This window comes from Pongo abelii, chromosome 19, assembly GCF_028885655.2.
Source record: "Pongo abelii isolate AG06213 chromosome 19, NHGRI_mPonAbe1-v2.0_pri, whole genome shotgun sequence".
Lineage (NCBI taxonomy): Eukaryota > Metazoa > Chordata > Mammalia > Primates > Hominidae > Pongo > Pongo abelii.
The window spans coordinates 74,055,223-74,080,653 of record NC_072004.2 but is presented as its reverse complement, the minus strand read 5'-3'; the positions used below and the strand labels follow the sequence as shown (position 1 = coordinate 74,080,653).

At 50.2% G+C, this 25,431-nt stretch overlaps 2 protein-coding genes across 3 annotated transcripts; both read left to right on the top strand.

The window, feature by feature from the left end:
* Nucleotides 1-155: 155 nt before the first annotated feature.
* Nucleotides 156-13,007, top strand: DUSP3 (dual specificity phosphatase 3). Of its 2 annotated transcripts, XR_008514920.2 has the most exons (4): nt 156-388; nt 4,265-4,491; nt 9,319-11,458; nt 12,347-13,005. XR_008514920.2 is itself a non-coding variant. In NM_001131657.1 (3 exon segments), coding segments are annotated over 3 exon segments (558 nt in total). In that variant the 5' UTR covers nt 200-263; the 3' UTR covers nt 9,525-13,007.
* A 7,333-nt stretch (nt 13,008-20,340) lies between these two features.
* On the top strand, nt 20,341-25,151 carry SOST (sclerostin). The gene is made up of 2 exons (XM_002827467.4): nt 20,341-20,610; nt 23,366-25,151. The coding sequence occupies exons 1-2, from the start codon at nt 20,391-20,393 to the stop codon at nt 23,785-23,787; spliced, it is 642 nt and encodes a 213-aa protein (XP_002827513.1). The 5' UTR covers nt 20,341-20,390; the 3' UTR covers nt 23,788-25,151.
* Nucleotides 25,152-25,431: the final 280 nt, after the last annotated feature.

The window sequence follows — 25,431 nt, the reverse complement described above, 5'->3', positions numbered from 1 at the left end:
TACAAAGATACACAAACGGCCTGGACCGGGATGGGGCGAGGACACCTGAGACTCGAGGGCGGTGGCGTCTTCCCCCCGGGACGCGCCCAGGAGTGGCGCGCGGGGCCGCCGCGTCACGGCGCCCGCGCTCCGCAGCTCCCGGAGCCCGGCGGGCCCGCCCCAGGGGCGGGACGGGGCGGCTCCCGGCGCGAGCCCCCGCCCAGCTGACCCGCCGCTCTCCGCCTCGCTTGCTACTGCCGGGCGTGCAGGGCCCCGCCGCCGCCATGTCGGGCTCGTTCGAGCTCTCGGTGCAGGATCTCAACGACCTGCTCTCGGACGGCAGCGGCTGCTACAGCCTCCCGAGCCAGCCCTGCAACGAGGTCACCCCGCGGATCTACGTGGGCAACGCGTGAGTCCCCTTCGCGAGCCCTGCCTCGCCGTCCCTCTCTGGACGCCCCGCCCACCCGAGGCTGGGGTCGGGGTGTCGCGAGTCTTGGGTTGGGGGAGCCCGGGCGCGATCGCCCGTCCGGGAGCCACAGCGGGGGCTTGGGAGGGGGCTGGAGTCGACGCCTACTCCCGCGCGTGGGGCCAAGGAACTGGAACCCTGCCTGGCCGGGCGCGGCCCTTCCCCGTGGCGGGGTGCACGGAGCCCGGGGGGCGCCTGCCCGGGTCCTCAGCAGCCACCTGCTTGGGGCTTGGCCTTGGGCGGGGTTGGGGCTACCATGTTCACTTAACAGGTGGCCCTCGGTCGCCCGGCCGGTCTCCTGCCCGCGCGTCATGTGACAGCTGCCTGGTTCTGCAGTGAGGTCACCGCGGAATGTCTGCCTTCGCCGCCATGGCAACGGGCCGACGTCACAATTCGGGCATGGAATTTTCCCGGCCCGGCAGTCCCGGATCAGGGAACCTAAACACCCCCAACGAGCGAGTCCGGGGAGCTGGGCCAGGATTTCCAGGCCCCCCACCTTCCAGATGTGGTTTGATTTACAGGAGATTCTGGAACGGTCCAGTGATAACCCCACTAAGGACCTGAGCCACCACCTGGAAAAGGCTCTTGACCTTTCACCCCCGGTCTCTGTCACCCAGGCTGGAGTGCAATGGCGAGATCTCGGCTCACTGTAACCTCTGCCTCCTGGGTTCAAGCAATTCTCCTGCCTCAGCCTCCCGAGTAGCTGGGATTACAGGCGCCCACCACCACGCCTGGCTAATTTTTGTATTTTTAGTAGAGACGGGGTTTCACCATATTGGCCAGGCTGGTCTCTTGGCCAGGCTGGTCTCAAACTCCTGACCTCGCGATCCGCCCGCCTCAGCCTCCAAAATTGCTGGGATTACAGGCGTGAGCCACCGCACCCCGCCAGTAAGAAATTTTTTTTTTTAATTTAAATTTTAAAATTTTTTTCTAGTAAGAATGTCTAATCAGCAGGAGAGAACCAGTGTTAACATTCTGAGATGTGAAACAGGAGCCACAAGAAAGAATAGATTAGCATGCCTGTACAGCCTTGGAAAGGCTCAGGTTGGATTTTCATGAGACTCTGAGGACCCAGTTACCAAAATCCTAAGCTTCATGGCTCAGCCCAAGAATGGCATGTTGAAAACTCAAAACTAACCCTCCTCCCGTTTTACAGAGGAGGAAATGGTGGCTCAGAGTGTGTGAGGGACTACAAGGACAGGGTCAATGTCTTGTTCATGTATGTATTTCCTGACCTCCACTATGACCTGCTGTTTAGCCTGCCAAGGACTGCCACAGAAATGGGGGTCATCGTGGAACTAGAAGGGGTCCATCAGGCCCCAGCCTCATGGGGACAGTTCTCATCCATTCCATCATTCATTCAGCAGTCTGAGCACCTGCTTTATGTCAGGCACTGTACAATGTTCATTCATAGTAGGGATAGTAATAATGATAATAGTACATTTTTTGAATGTTGAATTATTAATAGTATTAGAGGCCTGGCGCGATGGCTCACGCCTGTAATCCCAGCACTTTGGGAGGCCGAGGCAGGCGGATCACCTGAGGTCAGCAGTTCGAGACCAGCCTGACCAACGTGGTGAAACCCTGTCTCTACTAAAAATACAAAAATTAGCTGGGCATGGTGGCCGGTGCCTGTAATCCCAGCTACTCGGGAGGCTGAGGCAGGAGAATCATTTGAACCCGGGAGGTGGAGGTTGCAGTGAGCCAAGATCGCACCATTGCACTCCAGCTGGGCAACAAGAGTGAAACTCCATCTCAAGAAAAAAAAAAGTATTAGAGAAGGGAGATGAATGGGAGTGACTCTTCAAAGTGTTTTTTTCTATCAGCCACTGCTTCACAGTCTTGTGCGGTGTCCTAAGCAGGAATAAACAGAGTCCCACAGTGTCAGCCAAAGGCTTCAGGAATTGGAAAGCTCTAGAGACACCCTTCCTCTTGCCCCAAGCAGCAGGCAGGCCTTGTTAGCCTCAGGAATCCCACTTGCTTGGGCAGCTTGGCCTTTCAGCTGTCATCACTTCCCAAGTGGAAACCAAGGTTGTACACGTCTGGTGTCGCCAGAGTGGCAATTGCTGATGGCCACTGTAGAAAATACATCCCTTGCCCTCTAAGCACCTCTGACCTTGACTTGGCCAGGGGTGTGGGGGTTCCTCAACAGGGAGGACCAGTAAGCACCAAGCACCAAGAGGACTTGGGCTCCATCCCCTTAACAAAATCGGGGCCGCAGCAACGTCCTCACAAGGCAGAGCCAGAGCCTGTGTGAGCCACATGTGCCAGGCCTTGGGAGTTTTGCAGCAGATGTGGGCATGAGGGGCAGAGTGAGGTGGAAGATAGAGCAGGGCTGGATGTCGGGAGAAAGGAGGTCTTCTCGCAGATCTGCCACCAGCAGCACACGGGGCCTGTGCCCATCCCTCTGCCCATCCTGTTGGGCCTGAGTTCAAGCTCTGTTAAGCAGGGATATTGCCATCCTTGTTCCTCACAGGGCTGCTCGCAGTGGGCAAACAAGATCACATAGGAGGTGGCATTTTATAAAGTATAAACTGCCATTTGGACTGGGATGTTTTGTGAGATGAAATAAAGGGGCCTTTTCACCATTCAGACCAATTATTATTTTAATTTTAATTTAATTTTATTTTATTTTTCGAGACGGAGTCTCACTCTGTCACCCAGGCTAGAGTGCAATGGCACAATCTCGGCACACTGCAACCTCCACCTCCCGGGTTCAAGTGATTCTCCTGTCTCAGCCTCTGTAATTCCAGAGTAGCTGGGATTACAGGCATGTACCACCACACCCAGCTCACTTTTGTATTTTTAGTAGAGATGGGGTTTCACCATGTTGGCCAGGCTGGTCCCGAACTCCTGACCTCAGGTGATCCACCTGCCTCGGCCTCCCAGAGTGCTGGGATTACAGGTGTGAGCCACCGCACCCGACCTTAGATAAATTATTTTGTAACCTCCCATAGTTCTGTTGGGGCCACTTACTCCCCAAGTACTAAATCTCCCAAAAGAGCTTTGGAAATGTAGCCAGTGGAATGTGGCAGGTAGGATCCCTCTGGGGGCAGGGAGGGGGCTGCCTGGCACGTGACAAATTTATTCTTCTGCACTTATTCACCGCTTATTTATTCAGCACCTACTATGTAGCAGGTGCTATAGCAGATGGTGGGGAAACAGACTTTAAGCAGACATGGTTCCTCTCTCAAGGAGCTCACAGCCTGGATGTCTAAACACAGAAGCACAATCAAGCATTAGAATCATAGTGCTCACTACCGTGTCTGGCTCTGTCAACGGAATAGCCCATTTAATACTCATAACAACCTCAAGGAGAAGGCACTGTTATCCCCATTTTACAGAGAGGGAAACTGAGGCACAGAAAGGTTAAATGGCTTGCTTAAGGTTGCCTGGCTAGTACCTGGGCTGGATGCAGACCCAGTTAGTCTGGTCCCAGAGCCCATTTGTAACCAGTTGGCTATGTACACCCCCACCACAGCTTAGGGAACATGGGGCCAAATGAATGGAGGGGAGACAAACACTGCGGAGGGTGTGAAAGATGAGAGGGCACATTTCTCCAGAGAAGGTGGGCAAGAGCATTCCAGACAGAGGGGACAGCATGGCTGTGAAACCACCAGTCTATTTGGGGAAGCTGCTGGCAATTCGATATGGCCAGAGTGAGGGAAGAGGTAATAAGATGAGGCAGGAGAAGCTGGCAGGGGCCAGAGCATGGAGGGTTTCTTTGCTTTGCCAAGAGGCTTAAATCCTTCTCCATCTTCCTCCCCCTGGGGTTGCCATTTGGTTGGTTAATCATCCCCACCACTGTCTCCTGTCCAGGTCTGTGGCTCAGGATATCCCCAAGCTGCAGAAACTAGGCATCACCCATGTGCTGAACGCGGCTGAGGGCAGGTCCTTCATGCACGTCAACACCAATGCCAACTTCTACAAGGACTCCGGCATCACATACCTGGGCATCAAGGCCAACGACACACAGGAGTTCAACCTCAGCGCTTACTTTGAAAGGGCTGCCGACTTCATTGACCAGGCTTTGGCTCAAAAGAATGGTAAGGGACCTCCCACCAGGAAAAGATGGGAGGCAGCTCTGACTGGACTGTCCCTCCAGAAAACAGGCCCACAACAGGTCTCTTCTTGGAAACCCCCTTGTTTCCCATCTTCTGGGGTGAATGACAGAGCTGTAGGTCTCTCTCTGCTCACCTGGCTGCCTGTCAAGTGGCCCCATGTGTCAGAGGATGTGCAACTCATTCACACCGTGGCAGCCCCAGGGTCCTTGCGTTTGATTGTACTTTGGCTAGAGGTTGGTTTCTGGTTGCTTACACGTCCCCCATTCAAACAGCTGTAACGGTGAGGAAGATGTGTTAATGTGTTAATGTGCATGGCAAGAAGTCCTGAGGTGAAGGAGCATGGGGGCTGGTTGATTAAGGGGCTGCTTGATTCAGCAGCTCCATGGTGGCATCTGGACCAGGCCCTTTCCCTTTCTCTCTTCTGCCACCTCAGTGTTGGGTGCTCCCGTCATGGTCCCAAGATGGGATCCGGTCACCACATCCAAGCAGGACAAAGTACAGCAGATGAGGCACTGCAGCCATCTCTTCCTACTTTTTTTTTCCTCTTCTCTCTCTCTCTTTTTTTTTTTTTGAGATGGAGTTTCACTCTCGTTGCCCAGGCTGAAGTGCAATGGCACGATCTTGGCTCACCGCAACCTCCACCTCCCAGGTTCAAGCGATTCTCCTGCCTCAGCCTCCCAAGTAGCTGGGATTACAGGCATGTGCCCCCACGCCTGGCTAATTTTGTATTTTTAGTAGAGATGAGGTTTCACCATGTTGGTCAGGCTGGTCTCCAACTCCCGACCTCAGGTGATCCACCTCCCTCAGCCTCCCAAAGTGCTGGGATTACAGGCATGAGCCACCGCGCCTGGCCACTCTCTCTCTCTTTTTTAAAGAGACAGGGTCTTGCTATGTTGTCTAGACTGGTCTCCAACTCCTGGGCTCAAGCAATCCTCTCACCTCAGCCTCCTGAGTAGCTGGGACTACAAGCACGTGCCACCATGCCCGGTCTCTCTCTTTAAGAACAAGTAAAACATTTCCCAGAAACACCACTCACATCTCATTGGCTAGAGATTCACGTGACTGCTTGGCAAGGAGAAAAGGGGTAGCTGTGGTCGGCTTAGGTAGGCAGTCAGCAAACCACAGCCCCCCTGGCCAAATCTTTCAGCCACTTACAAAACACTTCCTGTAGCCCCCAAATATAAGATAAGACTGAAGGAGAACTACCAAGGCGCTGGCAGTCACCAAGGCATTCCAGCAAGAAACCCTAGAAGGCCACAAAGCAGACATCAGCTGAGCAGGCTGGGCCACTTGCCCTTTCTCCCTTTCTGCTTTTAGCTGTTTCTCTCAGCTCCTCCCTTTACCTCTTCCTCCCTCCACACCCCAAACCCTCCCAGCGGAGGGGACCCCCATGAGGTGTGAACAGCCTTGGCTCTACTACACTGATGATTCTTGGGCCCAGCAGGCTCACTGTCTGAATGATTTCCAGTAAACAGAATTTTCTAGACCACTGGACAGTGAACGCTCAGGGCTCAGAGAGAAGCTTTACTGCGGAGTATCTGCAGACTTTGCTGACAGGCCCCCTCATGGTCCTTTCTGGTCACTGTCACCCCCCGACCCTGCTCACCCCCTCCACTCCAGCTGTACTGAGTTCCTCACCCTGTGTAAACATAGGCTGGGCGAAGGGGAAGGATTTTGTTATTCTCATGTAATAGCAATTGGTTATTCATTCAGGGAATTTCAAGCTCTCTGACTTTGTTTCCTCTTTCCAAACAACTAGGAACATGCCCTTTTTTTGACCTGTCTCAGTCCAGGTGTGCTGGGTCTTCAGTCTGAAAAGTTCTCTCTGCCTCTCCCTACCCCTTCCTCTGGCAAACTCCACCGTGTCCTTGGCATGGTGTCCTCTCTTCCATGAAGCCTGTCCTCAGGCTGGGTCCACTTTGTTCCTTGTCTGTCTCCTTAGCACCTGATGTAGCATGAGGCACATAGTAGGTACACTGCAAATGATTAATGAGCAAGTGATGAAGAATTCCGTGGGCTCTAATGCCAAGTATAAATGCTTCTAAGAATGAATGGCGAAGTGAGTCTACAGAAACATGCTGGCCTCCGACAGTGTGTGGGGCCCAGGGACCCATCACTGAGAGCTGGGTGGGATGGCTGAGGGTGCTCAAGAGGGAGCAGTCACTTCCAGCTGGGAAAACAGCTTCATGGAGGAGGTGGCATCTGGGCTGAGCCTAGAGGAATGGGAGGTTGAACTGGCCCCTTTCCCAGTAGGCTCTGTGTGCACTGGGCATGCAGAGTATGTTCTAGATGGTAAGGTGGCTGCTCTGCAGAGGGTCTCATTCCTAGGGTGGGGCAGGGGAAGCCCCACTCTGAATATTTCGGGCATACAGGCCAGAGGGTGAATGGGCAAGAAAGTGGAGGACTCCTGCTTCCTGATTTGGAAGGCATTGGGAAAATAGAGTGGTGTTTTTGGGGGTAGGGTAATAGGAGCAGAAGAGACTCTGTTGGACTCTGGGCGAGCAGATTCCTTGCCAAACAATGGCCTTACAGAGGTGGTAGTAGGTAATAATTCACTCAGCTAATCAGCAAATATTTATTGAGCACATAGTGTATGCTAGAGATTGTAACGCATCCAAAAATCAATGCCCCACATTTCTTGCCTTTTTTTTTTTTTGAGACGGAGTCTCGCTCTTGTCACCCAGGCTGGAATGCAGTGGCTCAATCTCAGCTTACTGCAACCTCCACCTCCCAGGTTCAAGTGATTCTCCTGCCTCAGCTTTCTGAGTACCTGGGATTACAGGCGTGTGCCACCATGCCCAGCTAATTTTTTATATTTTTAGTAGAGACGGGGTTTCGCCATGTTGGCCAGGATGGTCTTGAACTCCTGACTTCAGGGGATCCACCCACCTCGACCTCCCAAAGTGTTGGGATTATAGGTGTGAGCCACCATGTCCGGCCATTTCTTGCTCTTAAAGAATTCATCCTCTGGGAGAGAAAAGTCGATCTGCGCATGTCTGGCAATGACACAGGACCAGGGCTGCTGTAGTTGAGGGTGTACTAGGTGCCATCAGAGGTTGCCCAGTATTGGGTAACATTTATTGAGTGCACATGGATGCCAGGTGCTAACCTAGAGGATTCATGTGTCATCTCCTTTAATCTTCTAACCACCTTGTGCAATGGGTACTATTGGCCAGATAAGAAAACTGAGGCACCTTGAGGTTAGGTGGATCATGAGTTAATAACCAGTGTATTGGTCAGGATTCTCTAGAAAAAACAGAACCAATAGAATATACAGTTGGTCCTCCATATCCGTGGGTTCACATCTGTGGATTCAACTAACTGCAGTCTGAAAAATATTAAAAACAACATAAAAAGATGTTATGTCTGTACTGAACATGTACAGACTTTTTTTTCTTGTCATTATTCTCTAGATGATACAATCTAATAAATGTTTACATTGTCTTGGGTATCATAAGTCATCTGGAGATGATTTAAAGTATAGGGGAGGATTTGCTGTGCAGAGGTTATTTGCATATATGATGTCATTTTATAATCAGGGACTTGAGCATCTGTGGATTTGGGTATCGGCAGGAGGTCCTGGAACTAATCTGCCCTGTGGATATTGAGAGATGGTGTCTATTTATATATATATATATATACACACGCACACACACACTATGTTAAAATAACCCCATCTCTACTAAAAGATACAAAAAAATTAGCTGGGCATGGTGGCATGCTCCTGTAGTCCCAGCTACTCAGGAGGCTGAGGCAGGAGAATTGCTTGAACCTGGGAGGCAGAGGTTGAAGTGAGCCAAGATCATGCCACTGCACTCCAGCCTGGGCAACAAGAACGAAACTCCATCTCAAAAAAAAAGAAGCAAAACACTACCAGTACCCTGGAAAGCACCCCCACTCTCTATGCTCCACCACCCCCATCCCCAGCTCCCAGGGCCTCTGCCATGCAGGCTTTTTTTTTTTTTTTTGAGACAGTCTCGCTCTGTCACCCAGGCTGGAGTACAATGGCACAATCTCAGCTCACCGCAACCTCTGCCTCCTGGGTTCAAGCAATTCTCTGGCCTCAGCCTCCTGAGTAGTTGGGATTATAGGCTCACGCCACCACACCCGGCTATTTTTTTGTATCTTTAGTAGAGACAGGGTTTCACTATGTTGGCCAGTCTGGTCTCGAACTCCTGACCTCGTAATCCACTTACCTTGGCCTCCCAAAGTGCTGGGATTACAGGCGTGAGCCACTGTGCCCAGCCCCTTGCAGGCTTCTGACAGCACAGATGGGTTTTGCCCACTTTCCTACTCTGTGGGCTCATCCACCTCATATGTGTGTGCTGCCTCCGTGTTGCTTCTGCTAAGTGACAGGCTGGTCATTCTTTGTATTTATCCTTTCTACTGTGGATGGGCTTTTGGGGGTTTCTAACTGCGGGCCATGATGTACAGTGCTGCCTATGAACATTCTGGCCCATGTCTGTGAATGTGAATGCATATCTCTATTGGACCTGGGCCTGGGAGTGGGATTGCTGGGCCAGAGGGGATGCACGTGTTCAGCTTGAGGAGATACCGCCGTGCCGCACAGCTTTCCAAAGTGGTTGTGCCAATTCACGCCCCAGCTCCCCCAGCCACGCAGAAGAGTTCTAGTTGCCCCATATCTTCACCAGCACTTTGGGTTTTCCATCCTTTTCATTTTAGCCATTCTGGTGGGCACACAGTGGCATGACATTGTGCTTTTAAGTGGCACTTCACGGAAGAGTCTTGACCAACGCCATGGTGTGATGGGACGCCCCCAGCTCACGGCGTCTCCCCTGTTTCTTACAGGCCGGGTGCTCGTCCACTGCCGGGAAGGTTACAGCCGCTCCCCAACGCTAGTTATCGCCTACCTCATGATGCGGCAGAAGATGGACGTCAAGTCTGCCCTGAGCATCGTGAGGCAGAACCGTGAGATCGGCCCCAACGATGGCTTCCTGGCCCAGCTCTGCCAACTCAATGACAGACTAGCCAAGGAGGGGAAGTTGAAACCCTAGGGCACCCCCGATGCCTCTGCTCGAGAGGTCCGCGGGGGAGGCCGTGGGCAAAGGTGTCCCGAGCTGCCATGTTTAGGAAACACACTGTACCCTGCTCCCAGCATCACAAGGCACTTGTCTACAAGTCTGTCCCAACACAGTCCTGGGCCACTTTCCCCACCCTGGGGAGCACATAAAGAAGCTTGCCAAGGGGGGCGTCCTTGCTCCCCAGTTGTCCTGTTTCTGTAACTTACGATGTCTTTTCCCTGAGATGGGGGCTCAGAGGGGGAAGGCCTGTGGCCTGCATGCTTCCCGATGGCCCAGGGCAGGAGGTGTGTGGAAGTGTAAGGCCTAGGACGCTCACAGAGGTCCCTCATGACCTCCCTTCCCCAACTCCCGAATCCTCTCTTGAGTGGGGACCTCAACACCTTGAGCCCTAGTAAAGGAACTATGCAAATGCAGGCCACTCTCCCCACCACGTCTGTGCCCCGCACTGTCCCCACAGCCTTCCACACCCTGTGCATAGGCAGCCCTCTCACGTCTTGAGGTCTGAAGCTGGGGCGGGGGTGTCCGTCAGTTATTAGTGGATGGAGATTCCCACAGCAAGGCTGCATTTGAATGATTTCCTTAGGATGAATGGTCCCTACACAAAGAGGCCTTGTGTGGGCAAACCTGGAGAACCCTCCTAAATCCATAGAGTTTTCAAAATGTGAATCTTTGGAAGCCTTGAGTTCAGAATCTGCTGCTCTGGAATATTTCCCTTCGATCTTATCTCAGTCACTTCATTTTTGAGAAGAGCAATGCCTTGGGCATGCCTTTTTTTTTTTCTTTTTTAGAAAACAGGGTGTTGAAGTCCAACCTATTTAAAAACCCCACCATTTGGAGAATTACAAGGGTTTTGTCCTGAATTATAGTGTTGGCAAGCCCAAGCCACTCGTGCTAACTGCTTTTTGTCTCGGTTGCTATTCCAAGAACAGAAGGAGGAAGTTGGCCAATTACAGCGTGCGTGCATGGGTGTGTGTGGGGGGTGTGCCTCTCAGAAAGGCGGCCAGAAGACGAGCAGGGAAGTGAAAGGTCCCAGGCACACACCCTGCCCATTGCAAGTCGCTCTTACAGCTCTCTGGTGCCAGCACGGGATCCCTGAAGTGACTCAGCCAGGCAGACATGAGACATGGAGGAGTGTCCAAATCGATCCTTTATTGGTAGAGCAAAAAAAACCAAACACGATAAACCTTTCAAAAGACTTTCAGAGGATGATATTGGAATGCACTAGCCCTCACATGTGTGTGCACATTTGCCAGAATATAAGAGTTTTGTTTTAAACACAGTCTTGTTAGGATTTTACATTATTGTTATTATGGAAAGTGATTGTGATGCTATTTATCTTCAGGGTCACTCTGGGCAAAGAGAAGGTCCTCAGCCACGCCCCCAGCACCTTGCACATAGGTGTCTGATAAAAGTTTAAGAAATTAAACACTTTTTTGAGCACCAAATATATATAGGGCATTGTTCTGGTGGGTGTGTCACGCTCCCAGAAGACTGAATTCATGGTAGGATCACTTGCAAGGCCTTGTGAAGGAGTCTTACCTAAAATGAAAGAAATATCAGGGACTTTTGTTGACTATTTACAACTCAGTTTTACATTGAAATTCAGGCAGTGTTAATATGCCAAGGTAGGGAATGTGCCTTTTTCAGAGTTGGCCAGGAGCTCCTGGCTGGGACACGGAGAAGCAGGTGTGGCGTAAGGCCTCACTCCCGGCTGTGAAGGTCTCTGATCACACAGGAGCAGCCCTGCCCACCCTGGTCATTTGCTGTCTGCTTTTCTCTGCGACCACAGCAGCCCTGAACAAGCAGTATGTGTCTTTTTCTCCAGACAGTGAAAAAGGTGTCCAGATAAACCCACCTAAGTGAAACGGCCATCCTCTAAACTGGGTACCTCACTGCACAGCTTCCAGGTAGCCTTCCAACTTAATCTAACTTGAGCCTCACAATAACCCTATAAAGTTAGTAGAGCTTGTTCTTGTATTGTGACCTTTTTAAAAAAAGGAACTGAGGTTCAGAATGATTAAGGGCCTGGCCCCCAGGGTTGTCCAGCTCCATAAGGTGGAGCTGGGCAAGATTTTGGATTTGCTGCTCCCTGAAGCTGGATTCTTTCATACGATACTCTTTCTCAAGAACGGGGCTCCCTGGGATTTCCAGGTGTACTGCACCTGCCCTCGATCCAGCCGCGGAGAAGCAAGTAAAAAGGGTGGGTCCCTCATAGGCTAGAATGTGCAGCTCTTTCTCCAGGTGGGATGTAGCACCCCAAAGTAGAGCTTTCTGCTCTGCTCCTGGAAAAGGCTAGGGAGCTGGGGCTGGGGCTCCCCTCCCATGCCCAGGCAGTGGTCACCCCATGGGACAGGCACAACTACTTACGCAAACACAGCAGGTTGGTGTGGCTGGCTAAGTAGGACCTCTCGAAAGTCTCTGTGGGGGCATGAGGGAGAAAAGGCCATTGGGAGAATTACTGCCTTTACTTTGGGACTACTTTTATGCTGATAACTTGGGATTTCTTGATAGTCCTTCACCCCCGAAACCCCGTATTTACTTAACGAGATTTAGCTCTTAGTTCTTCAAGTAAAATTAAAGTCTCTTGTGTAAGAGCCAACACATGCCCAGTTGTGGATGGGAGCTGTTCCTGGACAGCCTTCTACCGCCTGGGAAGTGATGGAACAGGAACTCAGGGTGCCCTTACCCCCTCCCCAGACCTGTTCCCTTTCTTTGACTGACAGAGCGCCATCCAGGCAAAATTAGAGCGCCAAATGGTTTTCTTCTCAATCTTAAAGCACTATACCTTTCCACAGGCTGGTCTGTGTCCCTGCCACTCTGAATTATCCAGAAACCAGCACCTACAAATGAGAGGACTCATCTAGAAGACCTCTAAGGTCCCTTTTGGCCCTGAGGGGTCTCTAATAATCCCCACTTGGAATTCAGCACCGCAAGGAAATTATGGGTATGTGAGTCATAATATGATGGCCAGCAGGTGGCGCTGCCTTCCACCCATGGTGATGGATGGTTCGGAAAGGGAATGTTGGTGCCTTTTGTGCCACAAGTTAAGATGCTACTGTTTTAAAGAAAAAAAAAAAAAAAAAAAAAGCACTGATCTTCAATATGAAGACATGAGCTTTTCTCGCAGGAAATGTTCTTTTTCACAGAACTGTTATCAGGAATCACTGAAGGGCTAACCGTGATGGTCCTTGCAAGTCAAGGTGTTATCCTGATTGGAAATAGAAGACATTTCAGGTTGAGAGAACAGATTCGTTGGAAGCTTAACTTTTGTTGCCTCTTAACTCCGCCAAATTTTAGGGTAATTTGATTGTGAAAGAGTGAATTTTTCTGGACAGAAAAGAGAGAGCTACCAAATTGTTTTTTTCTTTTTTAAAGGAAGTTTAATGTCCATTGTATCACAAATCAGTGTTAAAACACCAAAACTTTAGCCAAAATAAATGTCTTACATTACAAAGGTATTGTTTTTTTGTCCTTCTTATCATAGTTGATTTTCTTTTACGTTTTTATGCTTAGCTTTTTTTGTTTGGGCTTAGCTTTTATATTTGCTATTTCTAACTTTTTAAAAATAATCTAAAACGTAGCTGTTCTGAGCTAGTTATAGGTTCCATAATGGCACTGTTTATGCAGTAGATATTGATGAACACCTCTCCAGTATCAGAAATGTTCTGGTAGGAATATTCTTAGGTAAAATGGCCCTAATGGTCCTGAATAAAGGAGGTAAGATTTGTGCTTCTAAGAAAGCAGGGGACTAGGGTGTTCATCTCAAGGTAGCCTCACGTGATGACTGGGTGGCATTTTGAGATTTGAGTGATCCTGCAAATGAACAGTCCCTAAACATATCCCCTTCCCCCAGATGCCTTAAATTCCACTATTGGTGCTATGTTCCTTTGAATAAAAAACCTTAGAGAAAGTGGGTGCCTTTTCTCCCAGACAGAAGTCTGGGCAGAGAAAAAGCCTCTCGAGGTTCCCATTCCCTCTATCACATGAAGCAACTGGACTTGCTTACTATTTGTCAAGCCTCTGACAACATAATCTTTATGGCTCTACACAAAATCTTAAGGCAGAGTACTAAAATATAAAACAGGTAAAAGTTTTTAAGTATAATTTAAAAAAAACATTTTCATTAAAAATAATACTATATGTACATAGTAATACACTTAAACAATGCAAAAGGCTTATACGGGAAAGTGAGTCACTTGCTCCTTCCATCTCTCTCCCCATAAGCATATCCTTAAAGGAAAATGTCAAGCATATATAAGCACACATATGTGCATACGTATGTATATACAGAGATATCTCTGCTTTGTTGTTTGTTTGTTTTGCTTAGCTTATATTATGGTTATTGTTTTTATTGTTCTACCCCCTTCATCTTAACAGCTGCATAGCATTTCATTGTGTATGGATGTGTAAATAAAGACAAGGTGATTTGGACGTCCGTCAATGCAGGCTACTGCCTAAAAGCAGAAGTTTGCCCTCCCAATCCAGATATTTCCTTTTTACCACCTACCAGTGGGAGCAAAATCTGTTTTAAAATGCAGTCAATAAGGAGAATCCTCAGTTTCCATTCAGTAGAGATAGGGGTCTCCTCCAGAACCAAGTAAGAGAATGAAACCAGATGACCTTTGAGATTCCTTCCAGATCAAAGATTCTATGATCCCAAGGAGTCAAAGGAGCATAATATACTTTCCAAATTTGGCCTGTCATTCAAAGTCTGGTCCAAATGCCACATCTTACCATAAGGATCCCAGATCCTCCCCATGGGAAAGAGATTGTTCTCTCCTTTGAAGGCCCATAAGAAAATTGTCCTTTTGAAAATGCATCTGGTGAGGCTGTGGAACAACAGGAACTCTTTGTTTCAGTGGGGAATGCAAAATGGTACAGCCACTTTGGAGGACAGTTTGCAGTTTAGTTTCTTGCAAAACTACACATACTTTTATTGCACAATCCAGCAGTCATGCTCCTTGGTATTTATTCAAATGATTTGAAAACTTAACGTTCATATAAAAACCTGCACACAGCTGGGCGTGGTGGCTCATGCCTGTAATCCCAGCGCTTTGGGAGGCTGAGGTGGGCAGATCACTTGAGGTTAGGAGTTCGAGACCATCCTGGCCAACATGGGGAAACCCCTTCTCTACTAAAAATACAAAAATTAGCCAGGTGTGGTGGTGCTCACCTGTAATCCCGCCTACTCGGGAGGCTGAGGCAGGAGAATCACTTGAACCCAGGAGGCGGAGGTTGCAGTGAGCTGAGATCACGGCACTGCACTCCAGCCTGGGAGACAGAGTGAGACTCCGTCTTAAAACAAAACAAAACAAAGAACTTGTACAAAATGTTTATACCACCTTTATTAATAATTGCCAGAACTTGAAAGCAACCAAGATGTCCTTCAGTAGATGACAGTAGGTGACTAGATAAACCGTGATACATCAAGACGATGGAGTATTACTCAGTGCTAAAAAAAAAATAAGCTGTTCATGCCATGAAAAGACATGGAGGAACCCCAAATGAATATTACTAAGTGAAAGCAGCCAATCTGAAAAGACTATGTATGGCTATATTCCAACTCTATATGACATCCTGGAAAAGGCAAAAATAAAGGTACAGTAAAAAGATCAGTGGCTGCCAGGGGTTGGGGAAAGTCGGGGAGGGATGAATAGGCAGAGCACATAGTTTTTTTGGACAGTGAAAATACTGCCCATCTGTATGATACTATAATGGTAGATGTATGTCATTACACATTTGTCCAAAGCCACAGGGTGTACAACACTAGTGCTGTGATGTAAAGCATGGACTTCAGGTGGTAATGATGTGTCATACAGGCTCATCAATCATAGCAAATGCACCACTCTGGTGGCGGGATGTTGATAACGGGGGCAGCTATACATGTGTGGGCACAGGACGTAAGTGAGAAATCTCTGTATCATCCACTCAGTTTTGCTGTGAACCTAAAAGTGCTCCAGAAAAAAATAAAGTTTTTTTTTAGAAAAAAGCATCTGAACCTTTTTTTCAGTGGCATTGATCACCTTCCATCTGGTAGTGGAGTTGTTTGGATGCAGAAATTATTTCTTCCATGGTATGCGAGCTCCTGGAGAGGGAGTACATGTCCCCCTTGCTTTATTAAATGTTTGGCAAGTGAACATTGGAAGAAGCAACTCGATAGAAACAAAAGCTAGTAAAAAATCACGTGGAAGAGCAGCTTTTCTAGAAATTAAGGTTCAACTATTAAATTCAATGTTTAAAAAAATCGGCTGTGTGCGGTGGCTCCCACCTGCAATCCCAGCACTTTGTGGGATTGTGGGAACACCTGAGGTCAGGAGTTCAAAACCAGCCTGGCTGACATGGCAAAACCCCATCTCTAAAAAAAAAAAAAAAAAAAAAATGCAAAAATTAGCTGGGTGTGGTGGCGGGAGTCTGTAGTCCCAGCTACTTGGGAGGCTGAGGCAGGAGAATTGCTTGAACCCAGGAGGTGGAGGTTATATGAGCCGAGATCATACCACTGCACTCCTGCCTGGGCGACAGAGCGAGACTCTGTCTCAAAAAAAAAAAAAAAAAAAAAAAAAAATCAACAGCCCAAACCCAGTGTTGACAGTCTTGTTTATGGGTTGAACTACATTTCTCCCAAATGCATATACTGAAGTCCTAAGTCGCAGTACCTGAGAATGTGACCTTATTTGGAAATAGGGCTATTACAGATGGAATTCGTTAAGATGAGGTCATTAGGCTGGGCCTAATCTAATATGCCTGACATCCTTAGAAAAAAGGGAAAATTCGAACACAGAGAGAACACCATGTGAAGATGAAGGCAGGGATTGGGGGTGACACTTCTGCAAGCCAGTGAATGCCAAAGCTTGTCAGCAGCCAGCAGAAGGCAGGTAAAAGGCCTTCCTCACTTTCCTCAAAGGAACCAACTCTGCCAACGTCTTCAACTTGCACTCCTAACCTCCAGCTCTGTGAAACGACTTCTGTTGTTTATGCTACCCAGTTTGTGGTACTTAGTTACGGTAGCCTCATCAAAGTGCCGCCTATGGGAGCCTCTATTTTGCGGGTAAGGGCGGGGACTGGGCTGGATTTTCTGGAAAACAGCCCTGCAATACCCTCATCAGACCCACCAAACTCTTCACACTCCCTCAGACACAGCATTCACTTCTAGAAATAACTCTAAAGTTTTTTTTTTTTAACTTTGTGGAATACTACTCAGCCAAAAAAAAAAAAAGAAAAAGGAACATGTTACTGATATGTACAACTTAGATAATGGAAATAATGCTGAGTGAAAAAAAGATCCCCAAAGGCTACATACTAATTGATTCCATTTACATAACTTTTTTTTTTTTTTTTTTTTTGAGACAGTCTCACTCTGTCACCCAGGCTGGAACACAGTGGCGTGATCTCAACTCAACTCACTGCAACCTCCACCTCCTGAGTCCAAGCGATTCTCTTGCCTTAGCTTCCCAAGTAGCTGGGATTATAGATGTGTGCCACCATGCCCAGCTAATTTTTGTATTTTTAGTAGAGACAGGGTTTTACCATGCTGGCCAGGCTGGTCTCGAACCTGACCTCAAGTGATCTGCCTGCCTCGGCTTCCCAAAGTGCTGGGATTACATGAGTGAGCCACTGCACCCGGCCGCATTTATGTAACAATTTTGAAGTGAAAAAAAAAAAAAATGACAGAAATGGAGATTAGATGAGTAGTTGCCAGGGGTTAGTTGTGGGAGGGAGGGAAAAGGAGGGAAGGAGGTGGGCAACAGGAGAAAGACTTGTGGTCACAGAGCTGTGCTTTATCTTGACCGTGGTGGATCCCCAAATTTACTAGTGACAAGATTGCATAGAACTAAGTATACACACACGTGAATGCATGTGCACACACACACAGTACAGGTTAAACCACAGGAGATGTGAGTAAGATTGGTAAATTGTGTCAATATGAATATCCTAGTTGTGATATTGTCCTATAGTTTCGCAAGATGTTATTGTTGTGGGCAACTGGATAAAGGATACACAGAGTCTGTATTTTCTTTTTTTTTTTCTTTTTTGAGACAGGGTCTCACTCTGTCATCCAGGCTGGAGTGCAGTGGCACAAGTATGGCTCACTGCAGCCTCGACCTCAACCTCAAGTGATCCTCCCACCTCAGCCTCCTGAGTAGCTACGACCACAGGTGTGCGACCCCATGCCCAGCTAATTTTTAAATTTTTTGTAGAGACTAGGTCTCACCATGTTGCCCAGGCTTGTATTTCTTAAGTATATTTAAATTTATAATTATATCCACATTTTAAAATTTTAATTTAAAAAATTACTCCGAGGCCAGGCGTTATGGCTCACACTTCTTATCCCAGCACCTTGGGAGGCCGAGTTGGGCAGATCACCTGAGGTCAGAAGTTCGAGACCAGCCTGACTAACATGGAGAAACCCCCGTCTCTACTAAAAATACAAAATTAGCCTGGCGTGGTGGTGCATTCCTGTAATCCCAGCTACTCAGGAGGCTGAGGCAGGAGAATTGCTTGAACCCAGGAGGTGGAGGTTGCAGTGAGCCAAGATTGTGCCACTGCACTCCAGCCTGGGCCACAGAGAGAATCTGCCAAAAAAAAAAAAAAAAAAAAAATTTCAGCCGTACAAGGATGTTCATAGCAGCCTTGCCGAAAATAGGAAAAAAAATTGGAAATAACCTAAACTACTCACAGTAGGAATCAGCTAAAACCCTGGGGGTTTAATTCCAGGGAATACTGTGAACAAAGACAAGTTTGTGGACTGAGTAAAAATAAAGAGCTGTCAATGACTTAACATTAAATGAAACGGCAGAAGATGTCACAGCAGGTTCTCGCTGAGCCATTCAGAGGGGTGGTGATCATTTAGAGGTTCAAGTCCACTGGATTCTTCTTCTTCCGTTTAATATTACTTCACTTCCAAATAAGGAAAGGAAAGGAAAGGAAATCACGTCCGGTCCTGAGCCTTGCCATCCTGCAGTCACCCCTCCTTTTGTGTCCAGCAGGTGGCAGACGCGTTCCAGCGATGAATCCCACTGCCTCTGTTTAATGCAGATGGTCCAGCCGCTCCCAACAGCAGGTGGGGCTGTAAGCATCCATCCTACCTGCTCAAGGAACCCAGGCATCAGAACTGCTCTCTTCCAAGTCCATTGCGAAAGGCAGTCGTCTGGCCACGAGAGGGTTAACAGTCCACATTCCAGAGCAAGGGAAAAGGAGGCTGGAGGGTCATAGACAAGGGGAAGGGGCGCAGAGGGCCAGCTTCTCACAACACTACCGGCTCTGCTGGGAGAGATAGATCACCCCCAACAATGACCACAGCTGTTTTCATCTGCCCTGAAGGAAACTGACTTAGGAAGCAGGTATCAGAGAGGGCCCTTCCTGAGGGGGCTTCTGTCTGGCTTGTAAAACTGTCAGAGCAGCTGCATTCATGTGTCGGATGATGGATGATGGAAAGGAGGACAGTCGGCTGCAGATGGACACAGTGACTTGCAAGTTGAGGCAGGTGGCAAAGGGCTTGCAGAGGCTCTGCAGGTGGGGCATACTGATTCATCGCCCAGTTAAAATACCAGGAGGATCTGGGCAGCCTCTTCACAGGAGCTGCTTGTCCTCAAACAATCTGTCTTCAATGAAAGATTCCTCTGGCCTTCCTTTCTCTTCTTGCACCTCAGGTGTGAACCCTTCTCCCCCATGCCTCTGCCTGCCCACCGCCCCGACCCCCGCCCCTGGCCCTGCATGGCTCATTATATGCAGGGCCAAGGCAGCAATTTCTCTTAGCTTCTTTGTGACCAGTTGGTCCTGGGATGGCTTCATGGAACACATCTTGTGGTGTGCACCAATGAAGCTTTCCATACACGACTCAAAACGGTTTTTGAAAAATGTAACCAGCTGGAAGACAAGAAAATAAAATGTCAGCACTAAAAACGCTGGCTGTGGCTTTTGCTAAGGAAAGGAATTTGGTGTTGTCTTCTCGCACACACAGCCTGGTTGAGGAAATGACTGTCTTCAGCACATCACCCTGCGAGCCACAGTGAGTGCCCTGGCTCAGAAGTGCCTGTTACAGTGCACAGGATCCCTGAAGAGCATGAGCTGGGATTTCCTCTGTGCTGTCCATCACAGGAGCCTGAGTGACCAGTGCATCCTCGATTTGTAACCAGAATCCTGCCCCCTCTCCCAAGTGGGCACCCTTGCTCTGACCCTCTAGTTCTCTCTCTTGCCTTCCAGAGAATACCAAGAGAGGCTTTCTTGGTTAGGACAATGAATGCTGAGACTTGTGGAGTTGGGGCCAATGGGATTTCTTTAAAAGCATCTTTTTGCCTCTGGCTGGGTCTATGGGGGTCAAACAGACACCCCTTGGGCCATTTGTTGGTGGGGGGACAAATGAACTTGGCCTGAGAAATGGAATAGGCCGGGCCAGCCCCGTGAAGCACTCAGAACTGCACATTTTCTTTGTTGAGCGGGTCCACAGTTTGTTTTGAGAATGCCCGAGGGCCCAGGGAGACAGACAATTAAAAGCCGGAGCTCATTTTGATATCTGAAAACCACAGCCGCCAGCACGTGGGAGGTGCCGGAGAGCAGGCTTGGGCCCTGCCTCACACGCCCCCTCTCTCTGGGTCACCTGGGAGTGCCAGCAGCAATTTGGAAGTTTGCTGAGCTAGAGGAGAAGTCTTTGGGGAGGGTTTGCTCTGAGCACACCCCTTTCCCTCCCCCCTGGGCTGAGGGAAACATGGGACCAGCCCTGCCCCAGCCTGTCCTCATTGGCTGGCATGAAGCAGAGGGGGGCTTTAAAAAGGCGACCGTGTCTCAGCTGGAGACCAGAGCCTGTGCTACTGGAAGGTGGCGTGCCCTCCTCTGGCTGGCACCATGCAGCTCCCACTGGCCCTGTGTCTCGTCTGCCTGCTGGTACATGCAGCCTTCCGTGTAGTGGAGGGCCAGGGGTGGCAGGCCTTCAAGAACGATGCCACGGAAATCATCCCCGAGCTCGGAGAGTACCCCGAGCCTCCACCGGAGCTGGAGAACAACAAGACCATGAACCGGGCGGAGAACGGAGGGCGGCCTCCCCACCACCCCTTTGAGACCAAAGGTATGAGGTGGAGGAGAGAATTCTTAGTAAAAGGTCCTGGGGAGGTTTTAGAAACTTCTCTTTGGGAGGCTTGGAAGACTGGGGTAGACCCAGTGAAGATTGCTGGCCTCTGCCAGCACTGGTCGAGGAACAGTCTTGCCTGGAGGTGGGGGAAGGATGGCTCGCTGGTGCAGCCTTCAAATTCAGGTGCAGGGGCATGAGGCAACAGACGGTGGTTAGAGCCCAGGGCAGGGAGGAGGCTGGGGTGGTGAGGGTATGGCATCAGGGCATCAGAACAGGCTCAGGGGTTCAGAAAAGAAAAGGTTTCAAAGAAACTCCTCCTGGGAATATAGGAGCCACGCCCAGCTGCTGGTACCATTGGGGAGGGAACAAGGTAAGGGAGCCTCCCATCCACATAACAGCACCTGCAGGGCACCGGACACTCTATGCTGGCGGTGGCTGTCCCCACCACACAGACCCACATCATGGAATCCCCAGGAAGTGAACCCCCAGCTCGAAGAGGAAGAAACAGGCTCCAGGCACTCAGTAACTTGGTAGTGAGAAGAGCTGAGGTGTGAACCTGGTTTGATCCAACTGCAAGATAGCCCTGGTGTGGGGGGGGTGTGGGGGACAGATCTCCACAAAACTGGGAGAGGAAGGCCAGAGAGGCACCCCTGCAGTGTGCATTGCCCACGGCCTGCCCAGGGAGCTGGCACTTGAAGGAATGGGAGTTTTTGGCACAGTTTTAGCCCCTGACATGGGTGCAGCTGAGTCCAGGCCCTGGAGTGGGGGCAGCATCCTCTGTGCAGGAGTAGGGACATCTGTCCTCAGCAGCCACCCCAGTCCCAGCCTTGTCTCATTCCAGGGGAGGGAGAAGGAAGAGGAGCCCTGGGTTCCTGGTCAGGCCTGCACAGAGAAGCCCAGGTGACAGTGTGCATCTGGCTCTACGGTTAGCAGGAATCACGAGGCCATGGGGGGGGGGTCTGGAATGACACTTCAGACTAAGGGCTTCCCTGTCCTCTGGCCATTATCCAGGTGGCAGAGAAGTCCACTGCCCAGGCTCCTGGACCCCAGCCCTCCCTGCCTCACAACTGTTGGGGCTATGGGGTGCTAAAAAGGGCAACCACATGGGAGGCCAGCCAGGACCCTGTGTCTTTGAAATGGAGGACAAGGGCGCCTCCTCCCACAGCTCCCCTTCTAGGCAAGGTCAGCTGGGCTCCAGTGACTGCCTGAAGGGCTGTAAGGAACCCAAACACAAAATGTCCACCTTGCTGGACTCCCACGAGAGGCCACAGCCCCCGAGGAAGCCACATGCTCAAAACAAAGTCACATCTGCAGAGGAAGTGCCTGGCCTAGGGGCACTATTCTAGAAAAGCCCCAAAATGCCCCCTTCCCTGGGCAAATGGCCCCCGACCACACACACACCCCAGCCCTGCAGAGGTGAGGATGCAAACCAGCCCACAAACCAGAAAGCAGCCCCAGATGATGGCAGTGGCCACATCTCCCCTGCTGTGCTTGCTCTCCAGAGTGGGGGTGGGGTGGTGGCCTTCTCTGTCCCCTCTCTGGTTTGGTCTTAAGACTATTTTTCATTCTTTCGTGTCACATTGGAACTATCCCCATGAAACCTTTGGGGGCGGACTGGTACTCACACGACGACCAGCTATTTAAAAAGCCCCCACCCATCTAAGTGCACCATAGGAGACATGGTCAAGGTGTGTGCAGGGGATCAGGCCAGGCCTCGGAGCCCAATCTCTGCCTGCCCAGGGAGTATCACCATGAGGCGCCCATTCAGATAACACAGAACAAGAAATGTGCCCAGCAGAGAGCCAGGTCAATGTTTGTGGCAGCTGAACCTGTAGGTTTGGGGTCAGAGCTCAGGGCCCCTATGGTAGGAAAGTAACTATAGTAAAAAGCAGCCCTCAGCTCCAACCGCCAGCCCAGCCTCCCATGGATGCTTGAACGCAGAGCCTCCACTCTTGCCGGAGCCAAAAGGTGCTGGGACCCCAGGGAAGTGGAGTCCGGAGATGCAGCCCGGCCTTTTGGGCAAGTTCTTTTCTCTGGCTGGGCCTCAGTATTCTCATTGATAATGAGGGGGTTGGACACACTGCCTTTGATTCCTTTCAAGTCTAATGAATTCCTGTCCTGATCAGCTCCCCTTCGGTCCCTCGCCTCCACAGCAGCTGCCCTGATTTATTACCTTCAATTAACCTCTACTCCTTTCTCCATCTCCTGTCCACCCCTCCCAAGTGGCTGGAAAAGGAATTTGGGAGAAGCCAGAGCCAGGCAGAAGGTGTGCTGAGTACTTACCCTGCCCAGGCCAGGGACCCTGCGGCACAAGTGTGGCTTAAATCATAAGAGGACCCCAGGAGAGAAATGATAATAATAATACATAACAGCCGACGCTTTCAGCTATATGTGCCAAATGGTATTCTCTGCATTGCGTGTGTAATGGATTAACTCGCAATGCTTGGGGCGGCCCATTTTGCAGACTGGAAGAAGAGAGAGGTTAAGGAACTTGCCCAAGATGACACCTGCAGTGAGCGATGGAGCCCTGGTGTTTGAACCTCAGCAGTCATTTGGCTCCGAGGGGACAGGGTGCGCAGGAGAGCTTTCCACCAGCTCTAGAGCATCTAGGACCTTCCTGCAATAGATGTTCAGGGGCAAAAGCCTCTGGAGACAGGCTTGGCAAAAGCAGGGCTGGGGTGGAGAGAGACGGGCCGGGCCAGGGCAGGGGTGGCCAGGCGGGCGGCCACCCTCACGCGCGCCTCTTCCACAGACGTATCCGAGTACAGCTGCCGCGAGCTGCACTTCACCCGCTACGTGACCGATGGGCCGTGCCGCAGCGCCAAGCCCGTCACCGAGCTGGTGTGCTCCGGCCAGTGCGGCCCGGCGCGCCTGCTGCCCAACGCCATCGGCCGCGGCAAGTGGTGGCGACCGAGTGGGCCCGACTTCCGCTGCATCCCCGACCGCTACCGCGCGCAGCGCGTGCAGCTGCTGTGTCCCGGTGGTGCGGCGCCGCGCGCTCGCAAGGTGCGCCTGGTGGCCTCGTGCAAGTGCAAGCGCCTCACCCGCTTCCACAACCAGTCGGAGCTCAAAGACTTCGGGACCGAGGCCGCTCGGCCGCAGAAGGGCCGGAAGCCGCGGCCCCGCGCCCGGAGCGCCAAAGCCAACCAGGCCGAGCTGGAGAACGCCTACTAGAGCCCGCCCGCGCCCCTCCCCACCGGCGGGCGCCCCGGCCCTGACCCCGCGCCCCACGTTTCTGTCCTCTGCGCGTGGTTTGATTGTTTATATTTCATTGTAAATGCCTGCAACCCAGGGCAGGGGGCTGAGACCTTCCAGGCCCTGAGGAATCCCGGGCGCCGGCAAGGCCCCCCCTCAGCCCGCCAGCTGAGGGGTCCCGCGGGGCAGGGGAGGGAATTGAGAGTCACAGACACTGAGCCACGCAGCCCCGCCTCTGGGGCCGCCTACCTTTGCTGGTCCCACTTCAGAGGAGGCAGAAATGGAAGCATTTTCACCGCCCTGGGGTTTTAAGGGAGCGGTGTGGGAGTGTGAAAAGTCCAGGGACTGGTTAAGAAAGTTGGATAAGAGTCCCCCTTGCACCTCGCTGCCCATCAGAAAGCCTGCGGCGTGCCCAGAGCACAAGACTGGGGGCAACTGTAGATGTGGTTTCTAGTCCTGGCTCTGCCACTAACTTGCTGTGTAACCTTGAACTACGCAATTCTCTTTCGGGACCTCAATTTCCACTTTGTAAAATGAGGGTGGAGGTGGGAATAGGATCTCGAGGAGATTACTGGCATATGATTCCAAGGACTCCAGTGCCTTTTGAATGGGCAGAGATGAGAGAGAGAGAGAAAGAGAGAGAATGAATGCGGTTGCATTGACTCAGTGCCAAGGTGACTTCCAGAATTCAGTTGTGATGCTCTCATCTGACAGCCAAAGATGAAAAACAAACAGGAAAAAAAAAAAAAAAGTAAAGAGTCTATTTATGGCTGACATATTTATGGCTGACAAACTCCTGGAAGAAGCTATGCTGCTTCCCAGCCTGGCTTCCCCAGATGTTTGGCTACCTCCACCCCTCCATCTCAAAGAAATAACATCATCCATTGGGGTAGAAAAGGAGGGGGTCCGAGGGTGGTGGGAGGGATAGAAATCACATCCGCCCCAACTTCCCAAAGAGCAGCATCCCTCCCCCGACCCATAGCCATATTTTAAAGTCACCTTCCGAAGAGAAGTGAAAGGTTCCAGGACACTGGCCTTGCAGGCCCGAGGGAGCAGCCATCACAAACTCACAGACCAGCACATCCCTTTTGAGACACCGCCTTCTGCCCACCACTCACAGACACGTTTCTGCCTAGAAAACAGCTTCTTACTGCTCTTACATGTGATGGCATATCTTACACTAAAAGAATATTATTGGGGGAAAAACTACAAGTGCTGTACATATGCTGAGAAACTGCAGAGCATAATAGCTGCCACCCAAAAATCTTTTTGAAAATCATTTCCAGACAACCTCTTACTTTCTGTGTAGTTTTTAATTGTTAAAAAAAAAAAAAAGTTTTAAACAGAAGCACATGCCGTATGAAAGCCTGCAGGACTGGTCGTTTTTTTGCAATTCTTCCACATGGGACTTGTCCACAAGAATGAAAGTAGTGGTTTTTAAAGAGTTAAGTTACATATTTATTTTCTCACTTAAGTTATTTATGCAAAAGTTTTTCTTGTAGAGAATGACAGTGTTAATATTGCTTTATGAATTAACAGTCTGTTCTTCCAGAGTCCAGAGACATTGTTAATAAAGACAATGAATCATGACCGAAAGGATGTGGTCTCATTTTTTCAACCACA

Bases quoted from the DNA above. Each gene is read 5' to 3' on its own strand.
- SOST (XM_002827467.4), top strand. From the start codon at position 20,391: ATGCAGCTCCCACTGGCCCTGTGTCTCGTCTGCCTGCTGGTACATGCA. The intron at 20,611-23,365 runs GTATGAGGTGGA...CCTCTTCCACAG, and splicing joins CCACCCCTTTGAGACCAAAG to ACGTATCCGAGTACAGCTGC.